Here is a 21,348-nt window from a genome sequence, read left to right on the forward strand (position 1 = left end):
TAGATTATATACGAGGAGATTCAAAGCGAGGAGGCGCACAAGCACACAGACGGAGGCAGAGCCGACCTTACCAAAGAGAGAAATCCTGTGTCTGACAAGAGCTGCCAGCTTACAGAACAGGCTGGAAAAGACAGACAGTGAGAAAAGAAATGAAAATAAAGCTCTGGAGAGAACAAAGGAGAGCTGAAAAAAGCAAAGCGAAAGAGAGAAAAGGTTTTGATGAAATAGGAATACTCTTTATGCACTTCAGTGAGAGAAAAGAAAACTCTCTGACCAGCTAAAAAGAACATGACAATGGACAAGAACAGTAACTCATGATCCATATTATGGATTGCTTCCGCACGTTACCTGGTGATCATCTCCTTCTCTTTGTTGGAGGCACATCCGCAGCTGCTGAAAGCCTGGCTGGGTGTGGACAGGAAGTAGAGACAGTGGTTCTTAAAGGTTTGATCTATGAGAGGAAGCAGCACCTGCAGAGAGAGAGAGAGAGAGGGAGAGGAAATGCAGCGATCAGGCGAGGAAACATCAGCAGAGTGAAGGCGTCAATACTTTTGCTGCTTCATTTGCAAGACGTGTGAAGCGTTAGTGGATTTCCACAGACCTTGGCAAAGAACTTGATTTCCTGGTCGTGAGGTGATTTGTCCGTCTTCCCGCTGGTGGCCATGGCCTCTGGATTAACGGCAAAGTTGAGTGGCAAGGTCAGTGTCACGGAAGAGTATTTAATCAATGTTCAGCAGGTCCTTCTAGTGCTTAGTGCGTCTGACGTTTTTAAAATGTCACACACTCACCAAGGTGAGCGATAAACTCCTGGGCAGAGTCGATACATTTCAGCAGCCTCTTGAGGAACTTGAAGGCAAAACGCTTCTCCATCGACGACGAGTCCTGCTCCATGTCCTTCAGACCTCTGAGAAGAAAAGAAAAGATCATTTCATGTGATCCAATCCATCCGCTTTAAAGTGCCATTTTAAAGGGATAGTTCAACATTTTGGCAAATTGGCCCATTGCCATAATCCCTATAGTCATAGCAGTAGGTTTGTTACCTTTATTTGTCGGTGCAAGCTATTTCTAGAAGGGCGGAGCAGAACCGCGAGCTGCTCACAGCTACGCTACGGAGGCTGATGGGATTTCTTGGTTTCCCTCATCAAACTCATCAAATACACAATCCAACAACTCCAAAACGCTCTGGTGGACAAGTTGTGATCTGCAAATTCACCACGCTATGAGATAATAACAGAACGTTACCAGACAGAGTTGTTTTCGAGGTACATGCAGAGACTGCTTGCCGAAAAACTGACGCGCATCAGTGGTTTTGCATGAATTTCCCTCTAAAACAACTCTGCCTCGTAACGTTCTGTTATTATCTCATAGTGTGGTGAATGTGCAGGTCACAACTTGTCCACAAGAGCATTTTGAAGTTGTTGGATTGTGTATTTGATGAGTTTGACAAATAAAGGTAATGAACCTACTGCTAAAACTATAGGGATTATGGCAATGGGCCAATTTGCCAAAATGTTGAACTATCCCTTTAAAACTACTTTGTGCTGTCACAACATTATTATTTTTATTACATATTTCTACAATAAACAACATGGGTAAGTGAATAGAAACCTTGTGATAGCATAGCCACTGATCTGCAGGAACTTGAACAGATCCTGGGCCTTTTCTCTGTCTCTGTACTTCTCCTTAGCCGTCAGGGTATCATAGGGCACCAGCAGTGGGTGGCTCCCTCCTCCTGGGGAGTCAAATCAATGTAAAACACAAATATATATTCACATTAATAATGTCATAATATACATTCACTCTTCCAGGTTGAAGTGAAATGCTCAGTGTGTCCATTTCCAAACCTTTGCTATTAAGTTCAGCTTTCTTCTTCTTGGCCCAGATGTTGTGGTAATTTTCTGCCACCACTTCCACCATGCCCTGCAGAAACACCAGGATGAGTGTGTGCCAGCCACTTTGAACATTTTTAATTCTGTCTTTCTGTTTCAGACAATGAAACTGTAGCTCCTATTGTACGATACTGACTGACAACATTTACTGTACCAAGAGACAAATACAAAAACCAACCTGTAACTCTTTAGATAAAGTGACATTATGCAGGTCCATCGGAGCAGGACTGAATCCATTAACCTACAAAGTCAATCAGAGTAGAACATATCTCAAAACATTAAATAACAAAACACACACACACTGTAAAGTAAAGTTGATCTATGATAAGAGAAAAAAAAGAAATATGTCTTTGGTCAGAAATACACGGAAAATTGTGTTTTTCAGAGCTGAACAAAAAACTTCAAGACAAATGATAGCAGAGCTGGACACAGACAGCCACAGACTGTCTGACCTTCCAGCTGTAAAAACACTCAGCTGTGTCATTACTGAGTTAAAACTGCAGCAGCTACTTCCTACTAGTCCCAAATTTACAGAAAAAATACATTTATGTGATGAATTAAGCTGGAAGTTGTTTGAGATGCCATTATTGATTCAAGCTATTAGCTCTGCTGCTTTGTGTGTATGGTATTACTTTTACAAGGAAAGGAGTGGTCCTGCCATTTGTTTCTTTAATGGCGTCCCATTATAAATGATCTACATCTTGTGAACTGTGTCAGTTAAATAACTGGTAAAAGAAGTATTAAAAAGAAAAACATGTGACAACAATATTATTACATCAAGTGGATCATGAATGAGGGCGTTACCTGAGACTCAGAGATCTTTCGCTGTTTTTCGCTCTCTCGCTGTTGGAACATGGCTTCTCCCTCCTTGGTCCTCTCAATGTTCCAGCCCATAGCTAACATGCTCTTCAGCGACTCCCTCACTGGCCAGCGGTATGTTTCTCGTTCCTGCACAGCCAACACACAAACGTTTTTTGTCTTGTTTTTTGCTTGAAAGGACAGAAAAACACACATTTGGCCTGGAAGACTTTCAGACATTCTCTAAACTAAAGGATGTTCATGTCTAAGTCATTTCCCCTTTTTCAAGTTTTATTTCAATTCCAAGTCACAAGACTCAATTTAGCTTGGTTTAGGGGAATCAATAAAAAGTCACTCCATTAGATTTAAGAAGGTCAATTGAAACATGGATATTCATTTCTGACCAGTTTCCTTCTTGTTTTTTTGTCTAAAAAAGATTTGTGGCACCCTGGCTCTGCCTATTGGTGCAGTCAACATCATTATTTCTGCCGCTGCCACTGAGGCAAGTTCTTAAATAGCTACAGCTTTCATCCACTTGAAAGGTTTGTCTGTGTATTTCCTGTATATAAAAAGATGAAAACAGCTTATACTAGCAGCAGCAGTGTGTGTACATGTGTGTGTGCATGTACCTTCTCACTCAGAGCTTTGTAAGGTTTCAGCAGTGGATGGGATTTAGCCTGCTCATCCACACTGTCTCCATGTTTCCATCCTGCTGACACCTGCAGCACAAGTCAGTCACATGTCATGTAGCAGGATGCATTTCAGATATTGAAAATCACTGGCAGAAATACAAATATACTGTGAGTAAGGTGGACTACCATTACAAGTTATCATCTCACACACAAGTTATTATTTCTTCCACCTGTATCTGCTGTATTCATTAGATTCACATGACGTCACTGTGTTTCTGCGCTGCCATATTTGTGTCCGAATCAGGGCAATCTGGGCACAGATCACAGCGTCACGTTACCAGAACAAGTGGAGTAGGCTAGTTGGAGGAAATCAGCAAGAGTCCGAAAATTGATGTTATTTGAAAGATGCCAGGATTATATTGTGCTGTTGGCTGTGATAGCAGTCGCCAAAAAAACCCCGGACTGCAGTTTTATTCCATCCCAAAAGACGTAAAGTTATAGGCGGAATAAATAGTTGACTGCAGGCAGTCTATCAGTGGCAGCATGGGCTGTGACAAGTCTCACAAAAAGAGGGGATTCACTTTTTTTTTTATAACACGGATATATTGAATTCTGCATTTTGATTACTTTCTTATTAATTACTCACTGATTCTGCATTTAGGGTCTTTTATTTCTGTATAACAGACCGTTGCTAAGTAAAACGGGCCGTTGCTAGGGACGCCGCTCTGATCAGCGGAGCAGGGCAGAAGAACTATCAAGGATTTTTACCTTGTGTTTCATTTTTACCAGCTTCAGACTAATTATGATGTTAGAGAAATGACTTGTAGCTTGTTAGAGGGAGAGTGGAGGCTCTCTGCCTCCCTCACCGCTGCTGGAACCAAACCTGCGATCAGAGCGGACGGACAGAGCGGACGGGCCAGCGCAGTGTCACAGCTGTGACCAGCTGTGTCTGTGCCACCGCGAGTCCGTGACACAAACGTGTCCCGTATCGTAATCTCTTATGACAGACAGGACTACATAAATGCGCACATCGTAACATTTACATGATAATTCATCAATCTACTGATTGATTATCAAAAGCTCGTTGAAAACAACTACACACGAGTCGACTGGGAGGAGGGTGAGGAGCAAACAGCGGAGAAGTGACCGGACTAAGGACTTTGATCAACATTACGTCTCAAATTAATTAATTAATTAATAAACTGTGTAATAAGTGGGATAATGTAGAGTTAGTCTGTTGTTATAGAGATATAAACCCAGACAGGATGTATGAAACCCTGTCATTTTGTCAAGAAACTGTCATTTCCATCCTGCGGTTTGCATGCTGTCATATATGGAGACCTGTCAAATCGGACACAAATATGGCGGCGGTCCCTTCGACGTGACGTCACTGCAACCTATGAATATGGGAAAATATTTAATACATCATCAATGTTAGCATAAGTGAGGAAGACGTAAACATCACAGCGGGACTGACCTTGTCTGAGGACCACTTGTCATGGGAATGCTCTGCATATTTGTTGGCAATGTACTCAAGTTTTTCAGGAAGGGAGATACTGGAGAGTGGAGACGACGTTCAAATATTTACTGTCACTTTTACTTCATCAGGTAAAAGCATGATTTTGACTTCCAGACAAAACATTCTCGTAAAACACACACAGAATTTAATTAAATTGATGTTTTGTTTTGGGTTTTTTTTTAAAGTTAATCCTGGCAAGCTCGTACATTCAGGTTTCAGAGGATTGATTGAATGCAACATCGTGTCTTAAATCTCCTTGACTCTTAAGAAAGTCAGTGCATTTTCAGACCACTCACTTGGCAGTGTTGATGGGGTTGGGGTCAAAGTTACCCTGTGCATCCATTGAGGCCTGTTTCTCCAGTGTTGCCCCAGGAGTGGCATCCACAAAGTCAGGAGGCAGGGCTCCAGCGATGGCACACAGGCACGCGTTGGCCATTTTGAATAGTTCAGAATCATACTTCTATACGACAGACAAGACGCAGCAAAAAGAGGGTTAATATTTCCTCACATCTTCGAGGACACGTCTGTTTAGATTATTAGACGCCGGATAGACTGAGCAGAGCACAGCGGAGGAAAGAGAAGGCAAAGGAGGGAAAATGAAAGACAGAAAGCTGGAATGGCCTGCACCGAGCGACGGCCTGTCACAGACTGATAAATGATTCATCTGTTTTGGCTTCGCCTCAGCTGCACTGCTCACAAGCACTTCATTGAGCTTTCACTTCACTACCTCTGACTACTGAGAACTTTTCTCTCAGGAGAGCCAGACTCAAGTGTTGAAAACTTGAGATTTTAAGAAAAAAACCCAGCAGCAAACAGAGCAAATCTTAATGAGAGTTAGAGCTACTAGACTACTAAATGTTGTGTTATGCAACAGAGGGGGATATAAGGAAAATATTGCCTCGTACTCCTGGCACTTCAAATATATTCACAGAGACCAAGAGGAAGATAATACAAAGAGGTGCAACAGCTTTCCAAAATGACAACAAAATTCTTGGCTTGTGTGCGTACAGTACTGTTGACTTATCTTCATAAATATTTGTGAAAAACACACAGTAGCGTCTGGTTTTACCTTCTGAGACAGGGAGTCGAAGATTCCCCAGAACAGTTTCTTAGTGAGAAGCAGCTCCTCCTCGGAGGCTGTACCAAAGCTGCCCATACCAGATGGCAGGCAATAGTACTTCCAGTTCTGCTCATAGTGGTTGGTCAGCAGCTAGAGATCAGAGGCACAAGACAAAACATAAATATGTGGGTTAAAATGTGTTTAATTATCTAGGAAGATAAATGGATAATAAATTACAAGATGATTCTGCGATGTGTTATAATTATCTCATAACTTTTTCAACTCATAACTCAAACATGAGTGACAAGAAACTGTGTTTAGTGTCTCACCCGGAGAGGTATCTTGCAGTATTCAGTGAGCATGGGAACGTCGAACACCAGCCGTCTGAGAAGCTGCTGCATCATGGAGGGACGCAGATGCCTGTAGAAGAGTTGAACAGTTATATTACCTCAACAGAAGAATACAGCATTAGATACTGTGTGTGAATATCATAAACAACAGGTAACACATTGAGATTATGGGTTAATTAAAATAACTGCACATTCAACTGCAGACATGGAGACAAAATGTCTCGTAGTGAAGAATTTTGTAAAAGTTGAAAAGCATCATGTTCCACCGTATAAAAGAGAAGTTGGTACCCAGAGTTTAAAGCAGACACAACCTGCAGGATTCAGGATCAACTGAGGTCAAACTCAGTCACAGACATCCAAAATGGCAGCTCAATGTTACGTGGTTAAAATCCTTAAATGTGGAATAATGTTGCTGGAGCCTAATTTGGCACATTTAGAGCTGAACTCACGATATGGTACAGTAATTGCTCAGTGTGACTCCTCGTTGCCAAGTGCACATCTTACACAATAAATATCAATATAAAACATATGGACTGGACGTATTGGGATAAAATAAATGAATCAAAGTCTCATATGCTTTCACTGTGTAAATGTAATGAAGATAAAAACATTAAAGCAGTCGATTTGAGTCTAAAAGTGGACAACGCTTAATTAATTCAGCCTGTAAGTGATATTGATCTTAAACAAGTGAACTTGAACTCCTTGTTTCCTGTGGTTTGTGATTTGCTACTGTACATGCTCTTGCAAAGTGGAACAATCGGCTATTCAATAAGCCTGAGTCAGAAAAACCGGGTGCAGCCTCCGTAAATCTCCAGCTTCCCCTCAAACGTTTTCACTCAGCTGAGTCCGGACAAAGCTCGACAGGCCCCTTACTTGCAGATAGCGAGCAGACATTCCTCAATGGCGTCCCTCTGGGCTTTGGTGAGCGAGCGGCCTTTGGACAGCCGGTAGATGGTCTGCAGCGTGGAGTCGACCAGCTGCGCGTAATGCTCTGTGCTGGCGAAGAGATGGGCGCAGCGGGTCAGCTGAGGCAGCAGGGCTGAGCCGATGTACCTGTTCATGGCCAACGCCGTCTCAGTGGTGCTCAACACCTCCTGTGGGACGGAGAATAATACATGAGGCACCGTAAAGTCTCCACATGTCGAAGTTAAATGAAAGCTGGAGTGAATAAAGGCCTCTGGCTACAGCAAAAAGAAATACTGAATCAATTTTCTCTGATGTAACTTTGGGGAAATCTTTGAAAAGGGTACTGAACTGAAATAAGCTTTTAAAAAACATTTCTGTATGATCTTAGATGTAAATCAAATTTGTGTCTATGTGACGCAGGTAATCGTTCAGTTCACTTTATGCATGCAGAACAAGCTGTAATAGCTACACAACCTCTAACAGAAACAAAGACTGATAACAGCAACAGACTTGAACATCATTCATATGCCCGTACTGTCTGATTCAGGTTTAGCTTTAGTTTAAAAAAGCAAAAACTAATCACAGACAACATTTAGCATTTTCATTTCACTGTAAAATGATTTTCAAATATGGAATATGTTAACACAAAGGTACAGGTAGAATAAATGCGCTGAACATAATGATGGCTGGTTATGAACAGTGTTGTCCATATGCTTATGAATAATACAAACAAATCCAATGTGTCCACAACACATTTATCACCATGACCGGCTGTGAAACTCATTAGAGGTTTTACATGACGTCAAAGATAATCCAGTTTTAAACCAGTGCAGTGTTGTTTTACGTGCATGCATGCAGAAAAAGGTGAATTATTCTCAGTGGTTCTGAAGCTGCTACAGTACAGGGATTATAACATCCCTAAGCACAAGTCAAACATGACAACTGAATGCTGCTGATCGTATTACTCAGGCTCATGAGGATGAGCAGGTGTTGAACGTTTCTAAGCTGAAGATTGTAACAACAATTGTGTTAATGCTTCTGCCAGCTCTCACCCTGTCACAACGTGGCTTTGTTCAGTTCGATGTGCTGAGCAATCAGTGTTCATGTTTACTGAGATTATCTGCTTCTGTCACTCTTCTAATCAGCAAACTGGAAACCTAAACTTCACTGTGTGCTCTTACTTAGTGACCAAAAAAAGATTTAACACTAGCTGTAAGCCAGAACTTTGAATCTGTGCAATTAAAGGCTAAAAAGTATTTTGGTAGCAGGAGTCTGAAGGTAAAGGCTGGTTAGGGAAATGTGGAGAGAGTTATTTAGGACTCACCGTATCCAGGGACGCTGAGGCTCGGAGGTCAGGCAAGAAGCCAACCTCCAACATCTGGAGCAGGAAGCTCTGGTCCTCGATGCCGTACACTCGGTCCAGGAAGAGCACCATGGGGGCCTTGTGGTCCGGACAGAAACTGGCCGACATGTCGGGCTCTGTCACTGTGCCATCTGAAGGTTAAACACAGTTTAGAGAGAAAAAGGTTTGTGGTGTTGCGATCGAAATGTACTCTTTGGAATAATAAGACTAGGATATGATTAAATGGAAATTAACCAAATGTTATTTAAGGTTATTACAGGACATTAAAAGGATTTGGTTTGACAAAAATGGATGAGAAAATAGATGAAAATGGAACAAAGGAAAACAAGAGAGATGAACTAACAAGAAATACAGAATCCAATAATATACAGTTTATGACCAAAAGATGCAAAAGAGTGAATTTAAAGTAAGAGTTTAAAGTGATATTGACAAAAGCAAAACCTAACGACCTCATTCAAGACACAGATTGCTTTTCATTAGAAACTGTGACAGAGAAAATTGAATACAAAGGTTATTTTCCAGTGTGATTGCTGCAGAGGTTTTTTTTTTATGATAAATACAAACACATTTAGAACAAAGCACAAAGTGGATCCATGACAGAAACAGCTTATAGGCATGATTTTCTCTCCCATAGTAAAAACAGAGACAGGAAAAGATGTGCGCTTCTGAATGACTGGTACGGCACTTATTTAAATTGAATATAATAAAAGATAATAAAATGACATTCAGCCATCTGGCAGAGCGAACATCTAGATATTGAATTGTTTTAACTGCTTTGATCTGGAGGTGTCGCAGACAGACTGCGGCATGTTGGTTCAGCAGAGAGTACAGAACATTTGTTTCTGACAAACTGTGGCTTGTGTTTGTGCATTCAACTTAAATTCAGTTGTTGAAAAACTGTGTTTGAGCACAACTTCAGATTTGAATACAAACCAAACACTGTATTTCTGTCTCAGGTGGAAGATTTTCTGTCTCACTGCTATATGAAGTTCTGCATGCATGACTTCAGGTACAGCAGCACCCACAAGACCGTACCTTTGTTAACCGTGGGCATTTTGAGGGGGATGCTGATGACGCCCACCAGGTCTGTAGTAGGAACCAGAGAGCGGAGGATGGCTCTGATACGCAGCGCCTCACCTTTACCCGCATTGATAAGCTGTAATAAATGGAAACAGAGAGATATTCAACATATAGTTTCATTCACGGAATTGAAAAGACGCGTGTTTTCAATACAGCTGCAAAAAATATATACATAATAATTTTTTTAAAGGATTTTTAATCTGATATTCATCTACTGAAACGGTCCATGTGCATATTTGTAGGTTGCAGTCCACTAGGGCCTCACATGCATCTCTGGAGCACAGCGTCCCAGCAGATCAATGAGAGCCGAGTAGAAGGACATGATGGCGTTGCCCATGTGGATGACTTCTCCTTCTTCCTCACTAGACCTGAGACACACAGACATAAACATTCATCATCCTGTCATCCTGGTAAAAGCTCTTGAATCTTGCAAAACTTACAGATAATTGAAGAAATCTGGGACTGCAATGCAGATTTTAAGAAGCAATTTAAAAATAAAAAAATTGGGAAATTTTCTGTGAATCTTTAACAATGTTTTTTGGGAGAATACATGATCTCCTTACAGGTCGCCATGATACACATATTGATTTTGCCCGGCCTCCCAACTTCTCTTCTCACTTCAGGCAATAACAACATTCCTCCTTTAAAATGCAGCCAGTGAATCACAGCCTGTGCATACTAATGACCGCAGTAAGACACCAGCACTTTCCACAAACTGGCCACAGCGTCGATCGATGCCAAGGCTGCTGCACTCCCTACTACTACAACTACCTCTGTATGACATGTTTAAGTTAAACTTGTGCCTTACATGCAATTAAAATGTTTCAAATTCAATATACAAGACTTATGCAAATGGATGGATTAATTTTACATTTTCTTTCCCATTTTTTTTATGGATTTTTCTAAAAATTAGCATTAATTTTTTATGAGAGGGGATTCGGCAGATCCCTAAAACATCGTTTGCATCAGAAATACATGAAAAAATGTACGCCGCCTTGGCATTATCTTAGGATGATAAATTATGAAGGTTTTTTTTAATTACATAATGGCAAACATGTTTTTACATGTGATCAATGACTGTTTTGCAAAGCAACTCAGCCAAACTCTGCATCCAAACTGAGCAATAACCCCCGGTTCTTTCCACTAACTTTGTACGAGCTTAGACAAAGTATTAAACTTTCATCTCATCCCAGTGATGTGAATCGAGCTGCATACAGATGTGGCTATATTAAAGACTTTACTAACTATGAATATTGCTGGTTTAACAGTGCTTAGAAACACACTGTGAAATCTCATTAAATGTAACAACTAACACAAAGACAGAGATCATTAGAGACTTTATCAGTGCTCAGCTTTCCAGACACTCAGTGGGTTTTTAGTGTTTCTTAATGATCTAAAATGCTGATTCAGAGGCATTTTTTTTAACTTAGCCAGAGATAGAACAAAGATACATTAGAAACTGTAGTGGTTTCCTACGCTGTAGTAACTCCAACTGTGGTCTTTGGCAGGTCTAGGGCGGGATCCTCAGATATCTTGATGGCCTCCTTCATGGCAACCAGCAGACCCTGGCCTCCCTCTCCCCTCAGGGCGGGGCCAAAGCACTCTGGGCGCCTGATCAGCAGCTTCACCACCACATTGGCATTTTCCTCCACGCTCTCCCCTGGTTTACAAGTACAGCAGGCAAAAGGGAAAGGCATTTATAAAAGCAGTGATTAAATAATCCATAAAAGGACAGGTCGGAGTGAGCTTCAAGGCAGAAACCCTGGACATCATGTCCAGCTCTTTGCAAAAAGATCTATATATTTTTATTCAAGCAGAGCCAGCTAACATTTCCACCTGGGCACTTTCTAGTCATCACAACTGGGCACAGTTGTCAGCTGCTGGGAAAAGAAGACCACTAAAGTTTACAGACAGATACTGGGATTTCCTCCAACTGTTATGAGATTTTTCTACCTGTAACTTTAATAGCCATGTCAGTCACATCACACAACATCCAACACATCATAAAACACATTCATGTAGATAATGTGTACGCCATTGTTAGAATGTGTTTTAATGCATCCTCTGCCTCATACTCCAATTAAAAGATCTTATTTGAAACTTGTTTTCACATTAACTTTTAGTTTCCTTTGACTCATCTGTATTGCTGTTCTGCTACATTTCACACCATGAGTATTTATGTTTGTTGTCAGGAATATCTAGACAAGCATGTGATACAAACAAATAACAGACCAACTTAGCAGCATATAACTCTAGATGAACAAAAAGTCTACAGGCATTGTGTATTATCTGTATGTCATCCACACATCCAGTATTAGAGTCAGCTTACCGTTGCAGAACACAGCAAACCTCAGGAAGGAAAGGTAACGCTCTCCCTCAATGGGGTTCCAGCCGAGGTCTGGGTAACCCTTAGCAACCAGTATGGCACAGCTCTGCAGACCGCAACCTGCCAGGTATGTCACCACCTACACACACACACACACACACAGAACTTAGTTTCACTCTTTGGTGTCATCTTGGACACACTAGTCTCTTTGGGTGACATGAGGCCTCCATCTCTGACTGACTTCTTTTCCCCACCATTAGTCACAAGGAATTAACTCTGTTTTCAATAATGCAAAGGGATCTGCTCATTATTTTTGCTATTCACATCACTCTAATATGACAGAATATAGGCTTGCTCAATATAATGTGAAAACTGTACCATGGAAAAGACTGTAAGAATATCATCGAGACCAATTTCATCTTTCCCTGAGTAGGTGCATCTGCTTTTTTGACTAGAAGGCTGTGGCAGTGAGTGAACTCATTATCCATAAAACCAAATGGACTCTTCTCTCCTCTCAGCATGTTAAATCTAATAGGTTTCAATTTCACACTTTTACAATCTCTGGAACAGTATTTAACACTTAACTAAGCTATAGTATCACTGATTTATCTGCTACGTCAACAGATACCTTGAGGTCAGCTTCAGTAAACAGAATAGATACAGTACTGGTTTTCTAATCAGCCTGAAACCATTAGTTACAGCAGGTATGGCTGAGCTCAATGGTTACTACAAATACTGTACAAATTCAAGCTTATATTTTTGTACTTTGTTATTAAAACTTTAAATATTAAAGGTCTGCAAGGAATAGTTCACCAAAAAATGAAATTCCTCAAAGTGTATCTGGAGACCCGGCAGGGGGGTTCATAGTCCAACAAAATCCTTATATGAGAGTCAATAGCTCCCGACACAAAAAAGGTCCATAAAACTACACAAAAACCTTGAAATATTCCTCCTTACTGCTCGTCCGCTGCAATCCAAGTGTCCTGAAGGGATATAGTCCTGGGGTGTGCATTCACATGATTCACGCATGCATCGCCTGAACGTGAGAGTCCCAGGCAAATTCAATACAGGACTGTTTAGGCTGAAAAAATGTCCTAAATGTTTCGAGTAAACTCTGGACTATATCCCTTCAGGACACTTGGATTGCAGCGTACGAGCAGAATGGAGAAAGATTACAGGGTTTTTGTGTAGTTTTGTGGACATTTTGTGTCAGGCGCTATTGACTCTCATATAAAGATTTCATTGGACTACGAACCCCCCTCCCAGGTCTCCCCAGATGCACTTTGAGGAATAAAAAAACTACTCTGGAGTATTCATCAGCATGAGGGTGAGTCACTAATTGAATTTCATTTTTTCATGAACTATTCCTTTAATTTTCAAGTTTTAATGATGAACATAGTTGTTCAAGGGTCAGTTATGGTGTAGTTGTGATCAGCTTTACACTCTGTCTCTATTTCTTTTGCTCCTTTAGGAATCCAGTTTCAGTGAGTGACGTTTTCTCTGCTGTGCTGTGATTTAGAGCTGAAGTAACAAACCTTCTCCAGATCGGGCTCCTCCAGCGCCAGAGCCAGACCGTTGTTGTCCATCACCGAAGACGCTGCCACATCCAGAGGAGTGGAGCCGCGCATGGCTTCAGAGGCTGAGGACACAGAGAGACAGAGCGTCAGGAAGCAGAGCCAGAGGGAGTTTCAGTCCAAACAACAGGGGGCAGTGTATCAACATTATGCTATTTTGATATTCTCTAATCTCTCTCTTTAAACTTTGCTGCTAGTGTTAAAGTGTTTAAGTGTTTATGAGACCAGTTGACATTTCCACCTGACCTTTGAATTCTGATTTCTTACTAGAAACGACATCCTGCAGAATATCTTCAATCAATTATAACAGACCATTCTGATTTCTGTTGACTACATGAGCATTAATATTGTATTCAGTGTATTTTTTAGTGAGTTCTTCTTAAAAATAGCCAGATTTAATCAATCCTCTGTGGCTCAGCACAGACAAACACTCCCTTCCTACATAAACACTTACACTCCCATTGGGTACACCTACTCTCAGAATAACGTGCACAATGTTTTGGGGGCAATTTAGTTTAAAAAAGATAATTACAAATTGCTTTATAATTAGAACTACGTCCTTGTTGCAGGCAAACTTCCAACTTTTAGGGACAATTAGCACTGAAATAAACAAACATTAACCACAGAAAGGCAGAAAAAGGCACGACTCCCAACACGTTCACAGTGACATTGTGTGATTTATGAGCAGGCAAATATCAAAACGCGGTGTTGCTGAATTCATCTGTCCCCTTCAGACCATGTGAACCTCTCCTCTTTCACAGTCAGGTGCTTTAGTTTACAGCAGCAGCACTTGGAGCCCTGTGACTCATCAGTCCTTCTCTGCATGACTAAATAACCCTCGTCGTCTCCCATTTTCCTCCCTCCCGTCCTCGATGCCATTCTCTCGCTCTCTCCCATCCCATCAGCTGCCTTCTCCTTTGGCCCCTTCATTCTCAAAACCGATACCCTGACATTTTGAATTATGGCCTGTTATTTTTCCTCACCCGCCGCTTGTCATAATATGGGTGATGAGTTTGTGTCCACACACTTCAATTAGCCAAGAATTCTTCCAGCAAGCAGCACCTACTGCTCTCATTTTGCATCATTTTGGAAGCAGCAAAAGGGCAATTTTCCATTTCTAACAGTGTGGCGAATACGTGGGGAGCTATTTCAAAATGTCAATGCATCCCGAGAAATACTTTTTTCCAATATTTCTCTCCTGCATTATACCTCACCAACCTCAGCATTTCACCTTCGCCTTGAGGAAATCTACTTCACTTCAGTTTCTCCTTCACATCACTCTTGTTTTCTGTCTTTCATGCATTTTTAAACCTCACACAGGAAAAGAGAAAGTTGTCAATGGATACCAAGGGTGTATAGAGCCTCATCTAGTGAATGGATCAAAGCTTACCCAGTCCGACGCTGCTGTTCTCCAGCAGGTAGCTCAGGTGGTCAAACATGGCTTTCTGGTTCTGGCGGCTAATGCGACAGAAGTAGCACAAGAAACGACAGCAGCTGGCCACCATCTTGGGGAAAGCAATCTCCTGTGGATGAGGAAAAGAAAACATACAGTAGGGTTAAAGATGTTCTGGAGTAAAAGTAGAAGTAGTATTTATGTGAGTATGAAACTTTCCAACAATCAAAATACAAAGTATGACTCATTCTGGTGCTGCTAGTGGATGGTACTTTTTTTTAACATTGCAAGTGCTCTGATTTTAATCAATGTTGAAATGTGTGTAAATGTCGTATTGTCTATGTTCGGCTGTGTTAAATGTCCAGTCCTATCAAAAAGCTTGTAACGGAGTCAACAAACAAAATGTACTTTCTGTTCAGAACATGACAACTGAAAAAATCATTTCACCTTTTCGCATCTAATGCCAATACATCTGTGTCATCCTCAGTTGTGTAAGATCTTGTGTGGGTTCAGTCTAAACATAAATCTACGAGTGAAGTCATTTTTCTACGTGACAGTGATGAACCTAAACTGTCAGAGGAGCAGATAAGATCCCAGAGGGAGGAGAAAATCTTATCTCTAGCAAATGAGACAGCAAATATACACAGCATAGAAAATCACACTCGTGACTGTTCAACTTTCAATCGTGCCAAATGCGTCAAGAAGCAGATTTGTCATGGTTTTGAAAATGAAAGGATGTGGTGAACAGACTTAAAAACAGCAAACACTATTCCTTGATCAGATTATCAGCATGACGCTTGATTGTGTGATAAAAGTCATAACAGAAAAATCTATAAACCAAGTTAATCTTGGTTTGATATTATACAGCATCATGCCATGATGGAGATAACATTACAGATAATCAATAAGAGCGTAAATATTACAAACCTGATATACATTTACAAGCTGCATCGCTGCCACTTTATATGGCCACAGTAAGTGAACGGCACATATCAAGTGGCAGTAAACTGGTCTGGAATTTATGTCTGAGACGTCGTGATGAGACTGCCAGAGTCAGATGTGAGGGCCTGAATGTCTCCCTGAGGTCCGTCTGTCTGAGTTTCAATTCATGCTTGGCACCGACCGTGGCATTAAATCACACCCATCTCTTCCAGCTTCTGTCAGCACTGCCCAAAAAGGAGAGGCTTGATTGGGCCTTCATCTCACCCCTTTCGTGCCCACCTACGCCTGGTTCACTCCTCTGTCCTCTCCTTCACCCCTGAGGTTTCTCTGGGTATTAAATTGTTGCTCTAGGGATCTCTCAGGGTACATTTTACAGTATAAAAAAGTTCGGCCCGTGTCAGGACATTTTAATCAAACACTCCAAAGGCTCTCGACTACAACATGTCCACTTGACTAAAAGTTCCCAACAGTGGTTAATTTTAGCAAGAACAAAATCATCAGATTAAAAATTCACCTGCAACTGCAACCATTTTCACAATGTGTTAAAGGTAGAGTTGGAGATCCTAGTCTGACTCTGGAGCATTTTTTTTTTTAACAAAATTGTTTGAAATCCTCTTCACACTCCGATTGCAACCAATTAATTAAATGGTATTTCACAAAAATGAAAAAAGTCAGTCATCTGTGGGACAGACAATCCTGTAAAGATACTTGAGATAAGTATTTAAAAAAACACAACATTAGCTGGCTCTAGCTTCTTAATCTGACTATTTCCTGCTTTTTCAGCTGAATCTCTTACAGTAGTAACTGGCCCGCTGGTCAGACAAAACAAGTAATTTTAACAGTACCTTCAGATCTTTCTGACAAGGAATCATTTCCTTAGCCGAGTGGCAGATATATTAAACTACAAGCAGCATGAGAACCTCAAGTCCTAGAGCAGCAACAGTGGCTCCTTGGTCCTTTTAGTTGACAGATATAGTTTTTACTGTACATTCGTTTGTACTGAATAAGCAAGAAACTGTTGCTGAAATGTTGTCGACTCTCACCTGCGACTTGTCTCCTCCCAGCACATTGACCATGACCTCCATGACAGTCTCATGCATGCCCAGCACTCTCATCAGGTTGGGATGTTGGTAGAAAACCTTGTTGTTCATGATGTCACTGGGAACACATGAAAGTGGTGAATGAAGGTCGTGGTGTTAATTTTAATTCCACATGTTAATACACAGCACAATGGAAATACTGTCAGTGTATTTCTAATGTAAGTGTGTATGAAGGACAAACGTAAGATGGGTAATCGCATTTTACATTACCATTTACATTGCTTTAAAAACTCACAAATATGTCAGTGGATTTATTGCGAGGTATTTCCTTACCCGAGTCCATCAATCATGAGTTTCTCCTCCTCTTTGCCCATACGTACGGATAGTAGTGACCTGATTTGACCCAGAGATGCCAATAGGTTAATAGCATCCTGCACGGATGCAGCACTGATGGTGTAGGATTTCTTCATGGCCCGGAGCAGCTCCCCGATGCCGTCGTACTGCCTCCTCAGCAGGCTGAACATCACCCGGACCAGCTCTGGGTCCTGGATGTGAGAGTCCTGGGCCCAGGTGGTTATGGTCTGGGAGATGAGCTCCTTCAGGTTGGCTGGAGAAGTGAGAAAATTAAACATCAACACAGAGGCGGGAAATTAGCTCTGCTTTGCTGTTGGATGTAAATGCAGGCATCACGCTCTTATCATTCAATACACGTGGGAATGTGGATGAGGAAAGTTTTTGTAGCTTAAATAATAAACAATGTGCAATTAGAGGAACATTATCAAACAGCATCACTGGAGCTTTGCAAGGCAGCCGACTGCACCTCTACTCTTTCACAATGTCTTACAGGGCTGTGCAGAATAAAATGTGCCAGTGTTCAATGGCACAAGCACAGTGAAGTAATGTTTTTCGGGGGGTTGCAGTCCTATTGTGTTTACACTTACTGAGAATAAGTCAGAGCTCTATATACACACGAGGCACAAACAGACTCAAAACACTGGCACACATAAAACACACCTTATCAGAGAGTTAGAGAAGCTAAAATTGGAGGTTATGGAAAATGGAGTTACCGTGTGGATTTCTCCTCAACATCAACCAAACCAGCCTCTCCAGGATGGAAAGTCTTACAGCCAGAGAGGAGATTATTTTTGTGTACAATATAAAAAAAAAAACACACACACACAAAACAGTGAAGCGATGTGCTGTGGGCTGCCACCGTGTATTGGGTTGCAATTTCACACCTTCAAACAATGGTTCAGAAAGCTTTAGCTCATGTACAGACTTTTCATTTAGTGTTGATTTTGGTGGTCCCTGTGGATGAAAGCCGTGGTGTTTTGCCAGAATGAAGACTGCATTTCCCACTGTCATGAAGACGTTTGTCTGGCCGGCGAGTGTAGATTTGTTTTGGAAACGTCGGAAAGAAGACGGGACTTGCTTTTTTTTTTTTTTTTAAGCAGCTATCTGCAGGGTGCATATGGATGAGGTGATATATCTATTCGTATCGTTTCGTCAGTGGTCCGACCCGACCATGCCTTCCAGAGGTATAGAATTAGACTACTTAGAAATAGCGTATCTTCACACTGATGGGCTCATTTGCTGTTGTAGGTAACAGACACATCAGCAGAAACCAGAGACTTTTGCGTATCCAGTTAAAAGCTCCGTACAGGGGCTTTAAATATGAAAAACATATGAGTAGTTATAAGCAAGTAGCTTGCGTTTTATTGCTTTGTAGGGCAGTTGCTGTGTATTTACTTCAGTGGAAGTTTCTGGTTAAAATGAACATGTAATTTGTATTTGTTTTGAGTAGGGATTAACAGATGTGCTTTTTCCAAGGCCGATACCGATACAGATTATTAGTAATCAAGGAAACCGATAGTTAGAAATGATATTTAATTGCAGTAAAAATAAAATAAAACAAGTAAGACACCTGGGATTAGACTGAATACAGTATACTGTTTGTTCTTTGGAACACTGTGAAAATCTGTGATAAAAAGGCGTTCAATTCTTGTAGAATAACATGAACTCCAACACAAATTTGGTTCAGTGGGGGCTGTGGGCGGGACAGTGTTACACAGCCAGAGACGGCTACAAAGGGGTGTGTTTTAAAATAAAATTATTTTATCGGTTATTGTGGGAAAAAAATGGTTGATGCCGATATCGGCCGATATCATCAGCCATGCCGATAATCAGTCCATCCCTAGTTTTGAGTCCCCCCTCGTCTTACAGAGCACCTGCTGTTTCTGGGATATTTTTAGGCTGTCTTGCACACACAGCATGTTTAAAAACCTACCCACAGATTTTCAATGATGTTGTTAGTCAGGGGACTGGGAGGCTGTTCAAAAGCTTCAGGTTTTGTTTCTGGAAGTAGTTCACGGTGGCTTCTGAGGTTTGCCTCAGATCATTGTCTAGTTGTAGAAAAAAACAGCTTCTTTTCAGTTTCACTACTTGACTGCAGGGGCATTGATTTGCATCCAGATTTTTACTGATATTTAGTGGAATTCATTCTTTCCTCTGTTTGCACATTTTTTCCTGTAAAAAGCTGAATACTTCCAGAGCAGACAGGGGCCAGAGGGAACTTTTATATACGTCTGTATTTGTGCATTTCATTACCTCCATAAAAGGTTGAAAATGACTGTTTGCATTATAGGAAAATGTCAGGTCATGGCCGTTTCAGCAATGGATTGAAAACATGACGCAGGTTTGGCTGGTGTGTGATGTGTGATGATGTGTATAAAAGCAGAGGAGGCTAAAATCTATGAATTATCTACTTTATAATAAGAGCCAAAAAGGAACCCAAGAGGTTTGACAACAGAGTCATCATGGCAGAATAAGGGAAAGGATTTTGTTTGATCCAGGTTTTTTTTTTTTTTTTTTTAAATTGGCAAGGAAATTTGTCAACCAAGCAAGAAATGCTTGGCTCAGTAAAATGAGTCAAGCAGAAGGACAGTTTTTTCTCAATTGATGAAAGGAGAGGGTTGTAAATCTCGAGATGACCTTACTGTAAACTTAACGCCTCAGCGTAGACTGATGAGTCTGTTGTCTATGCAGTATATCAGAGGAAGGTACAATGTATACTGAAGTAGTATCTCAACAGACCACACAGTTTTGTCCACATATGAAACATACATTTTCAGATGACATCTCTCTCACTCTCTAAATGAACTGAATATTATTTGAACGCAAAACAAAATCATTACCAATCCTTCTCTGCAGCGTCTAATAAAGGATTGCCAAAACAAACAACATTCACTCATAATTAAGTTCATCTTGACACTTAAATGTTGAAAGCACAAGATAATGACTAAAACCTTTATGCAAAATGCAGCTACGAAAATAGCCGTGACTACCTCCTGTAGTAATTAAACTATGACATTACAGTATAATGATCATAGCTAAATTACTTTTCCTTGTCCTTCAAACTTTTTTATTCCAGAGGGAGTGCAGTGGAAGAAAGTGTTTGAAATTGTTTACAGGGACTGAGGAACAGCTGTGTGCTCTGTTCCCCTGGTACCTCAGGGATGCTTTCCTTTTTCAGGGATAACATAGATCCAACACATTTAAACCCATACGAGACAGCTATATACTGTAGAGGTGGATGAAAATTAAATTGCAACCAAGGAGGGAAGTTTTTTCTTTTTCTTTTCAGTTGTAAAATCCAGGTGCTCCTCCTCCGCACCTTCATTTTAAGGTCTCATCAAACTTTAATCTCACAGATGTCAGATAACAACAAACCGAGGCACAACTACAGAGGAACTCGGTGACATGGAGTGATAAATGTAGGCTAGGGCTAAATCCTGCACCTCTCCAAATGATAACATTGTTATTCTGAACTCCAGTGTTTAAGTCAAACAGTCCAACATCTGTAGCAAACAAGGGGTCAGATTTGAGCAGAATCTTAATGAGAGACAAGACAAATACAAAAGGGAGGAGAGAGAGGGAGCCAGCTGCCTCAAAGGTGACGGTCTCACGGATTCACATCTGCTCTGCTTTGTCTTAAACAGTGGCTCATATGGGAGTCTTCACAGGCACACACACAGAAAACACCCTGCAGGCTAATCTGCAAATGACCAAACACAGTCAGCATGGTGTCAGTTCTAACAACCTGACTGCTTAAAATTCAGTTTTTAGCAAAGCTCTCATTTGTTTCTGCTCATTTTACTTAAATATTCAAACCAGCACCACAATGCAGCTGCGCCATCTGTCTTATTCAGCTAGACTGAAGCTCATCATTTACAATAATCCTGTTTGGAAACAAATTAGTATCATCTTTAGGGTCATCCTTATCAAGACTGTAAAGTTGCAGTCGGCGCATCTGAAGCTGCTCAGTCTTTCAAAGACTTAAAGACCAAAAACTAAAGACACATGTTATCTGGACAAAATATGCAACTGCTTCCCTGACAATGAACTTCAGACTGAGTTTGAGGACAAATGTAATTCCTCCAGTAACTCTGAAAATGTACAGCAAGACACTATTCTTTA

The 21,348-nt window shown here is 41.0% G+C and overlaps 1 protein-coding gene across 1 annotated transcript in view; it reads right to left on the reverse strand.

Annotated features, from left to right (window-relative positions):
• The window catches only part of ryr3 (ryanodine receptor 3), a gene marked incomplete at its 5' end in the record, with an annotated part of 112,034 nt that overhangs the window by 27,701 nt on the left and 62,985 nt on the right, over window positions 1-21,348 (reverse strand). The window contains 23 exon segments of the mRNA XM_084001045.1: window positions 72-121; window positions 349-470; window positions 602-669; window positions 789-904; window positions 1,609-1,732; window positions 1,845-1,920; window positions 2,068-2,130; window positions 2,694-2,837; window positions 3,317-3,406; window positions 4,797-4,875; window positions 5,135-5,298; window positions 5,908-6,048; window positions 6,228-6,318; window positions 7,122-7,342; window positions 8,479-8,648; window positions 9,553-9,673; window positions 9,863-9,965; window positions 11,074-11,257; window positions 11,927-12,062; window positions 13,459-13,562; window positions 14,888-15,020; window positions 16,876-16,990; window positions 17,206-17,479. Coding sequence (XP_083857171.1) covers window positions 72-121; window positions 349-470; window positions 602-669; window positions 789-904; window positions 1,609-1,732; window positions 1,845-1,920; window positions 2,068-2,130; window positions 2,694-2,837; window positions 3,317-3,406; window positions 4,797-4,875; window positions 5,135-5,298; window positions 5,908-6,048; window positions 6,228-6,318; window positions 7,122-7,342; window positions 8,479-8,648; window positions 9,553-9,673; window positions 9,863-9,965; window positions 11,074-11,257; window positions 11,927-12,062; window positions 13,459-13,562; window positions 14,888-15,020; window positions 16,876-16,990; window positions 17,206-17,479 — 2,889 coding nt within the window.

Source organism: Trachurus trachurus (genome assembly GCF_905171665.1).
Source record: "Trachurus trachurus genome assembly, chromosome: 24".
NCBI lineage: Eukaryota > Metazoa > Chordata > Actinopteri > Carangiformes > Carangidae > Trachurus > Trachurus trachurus.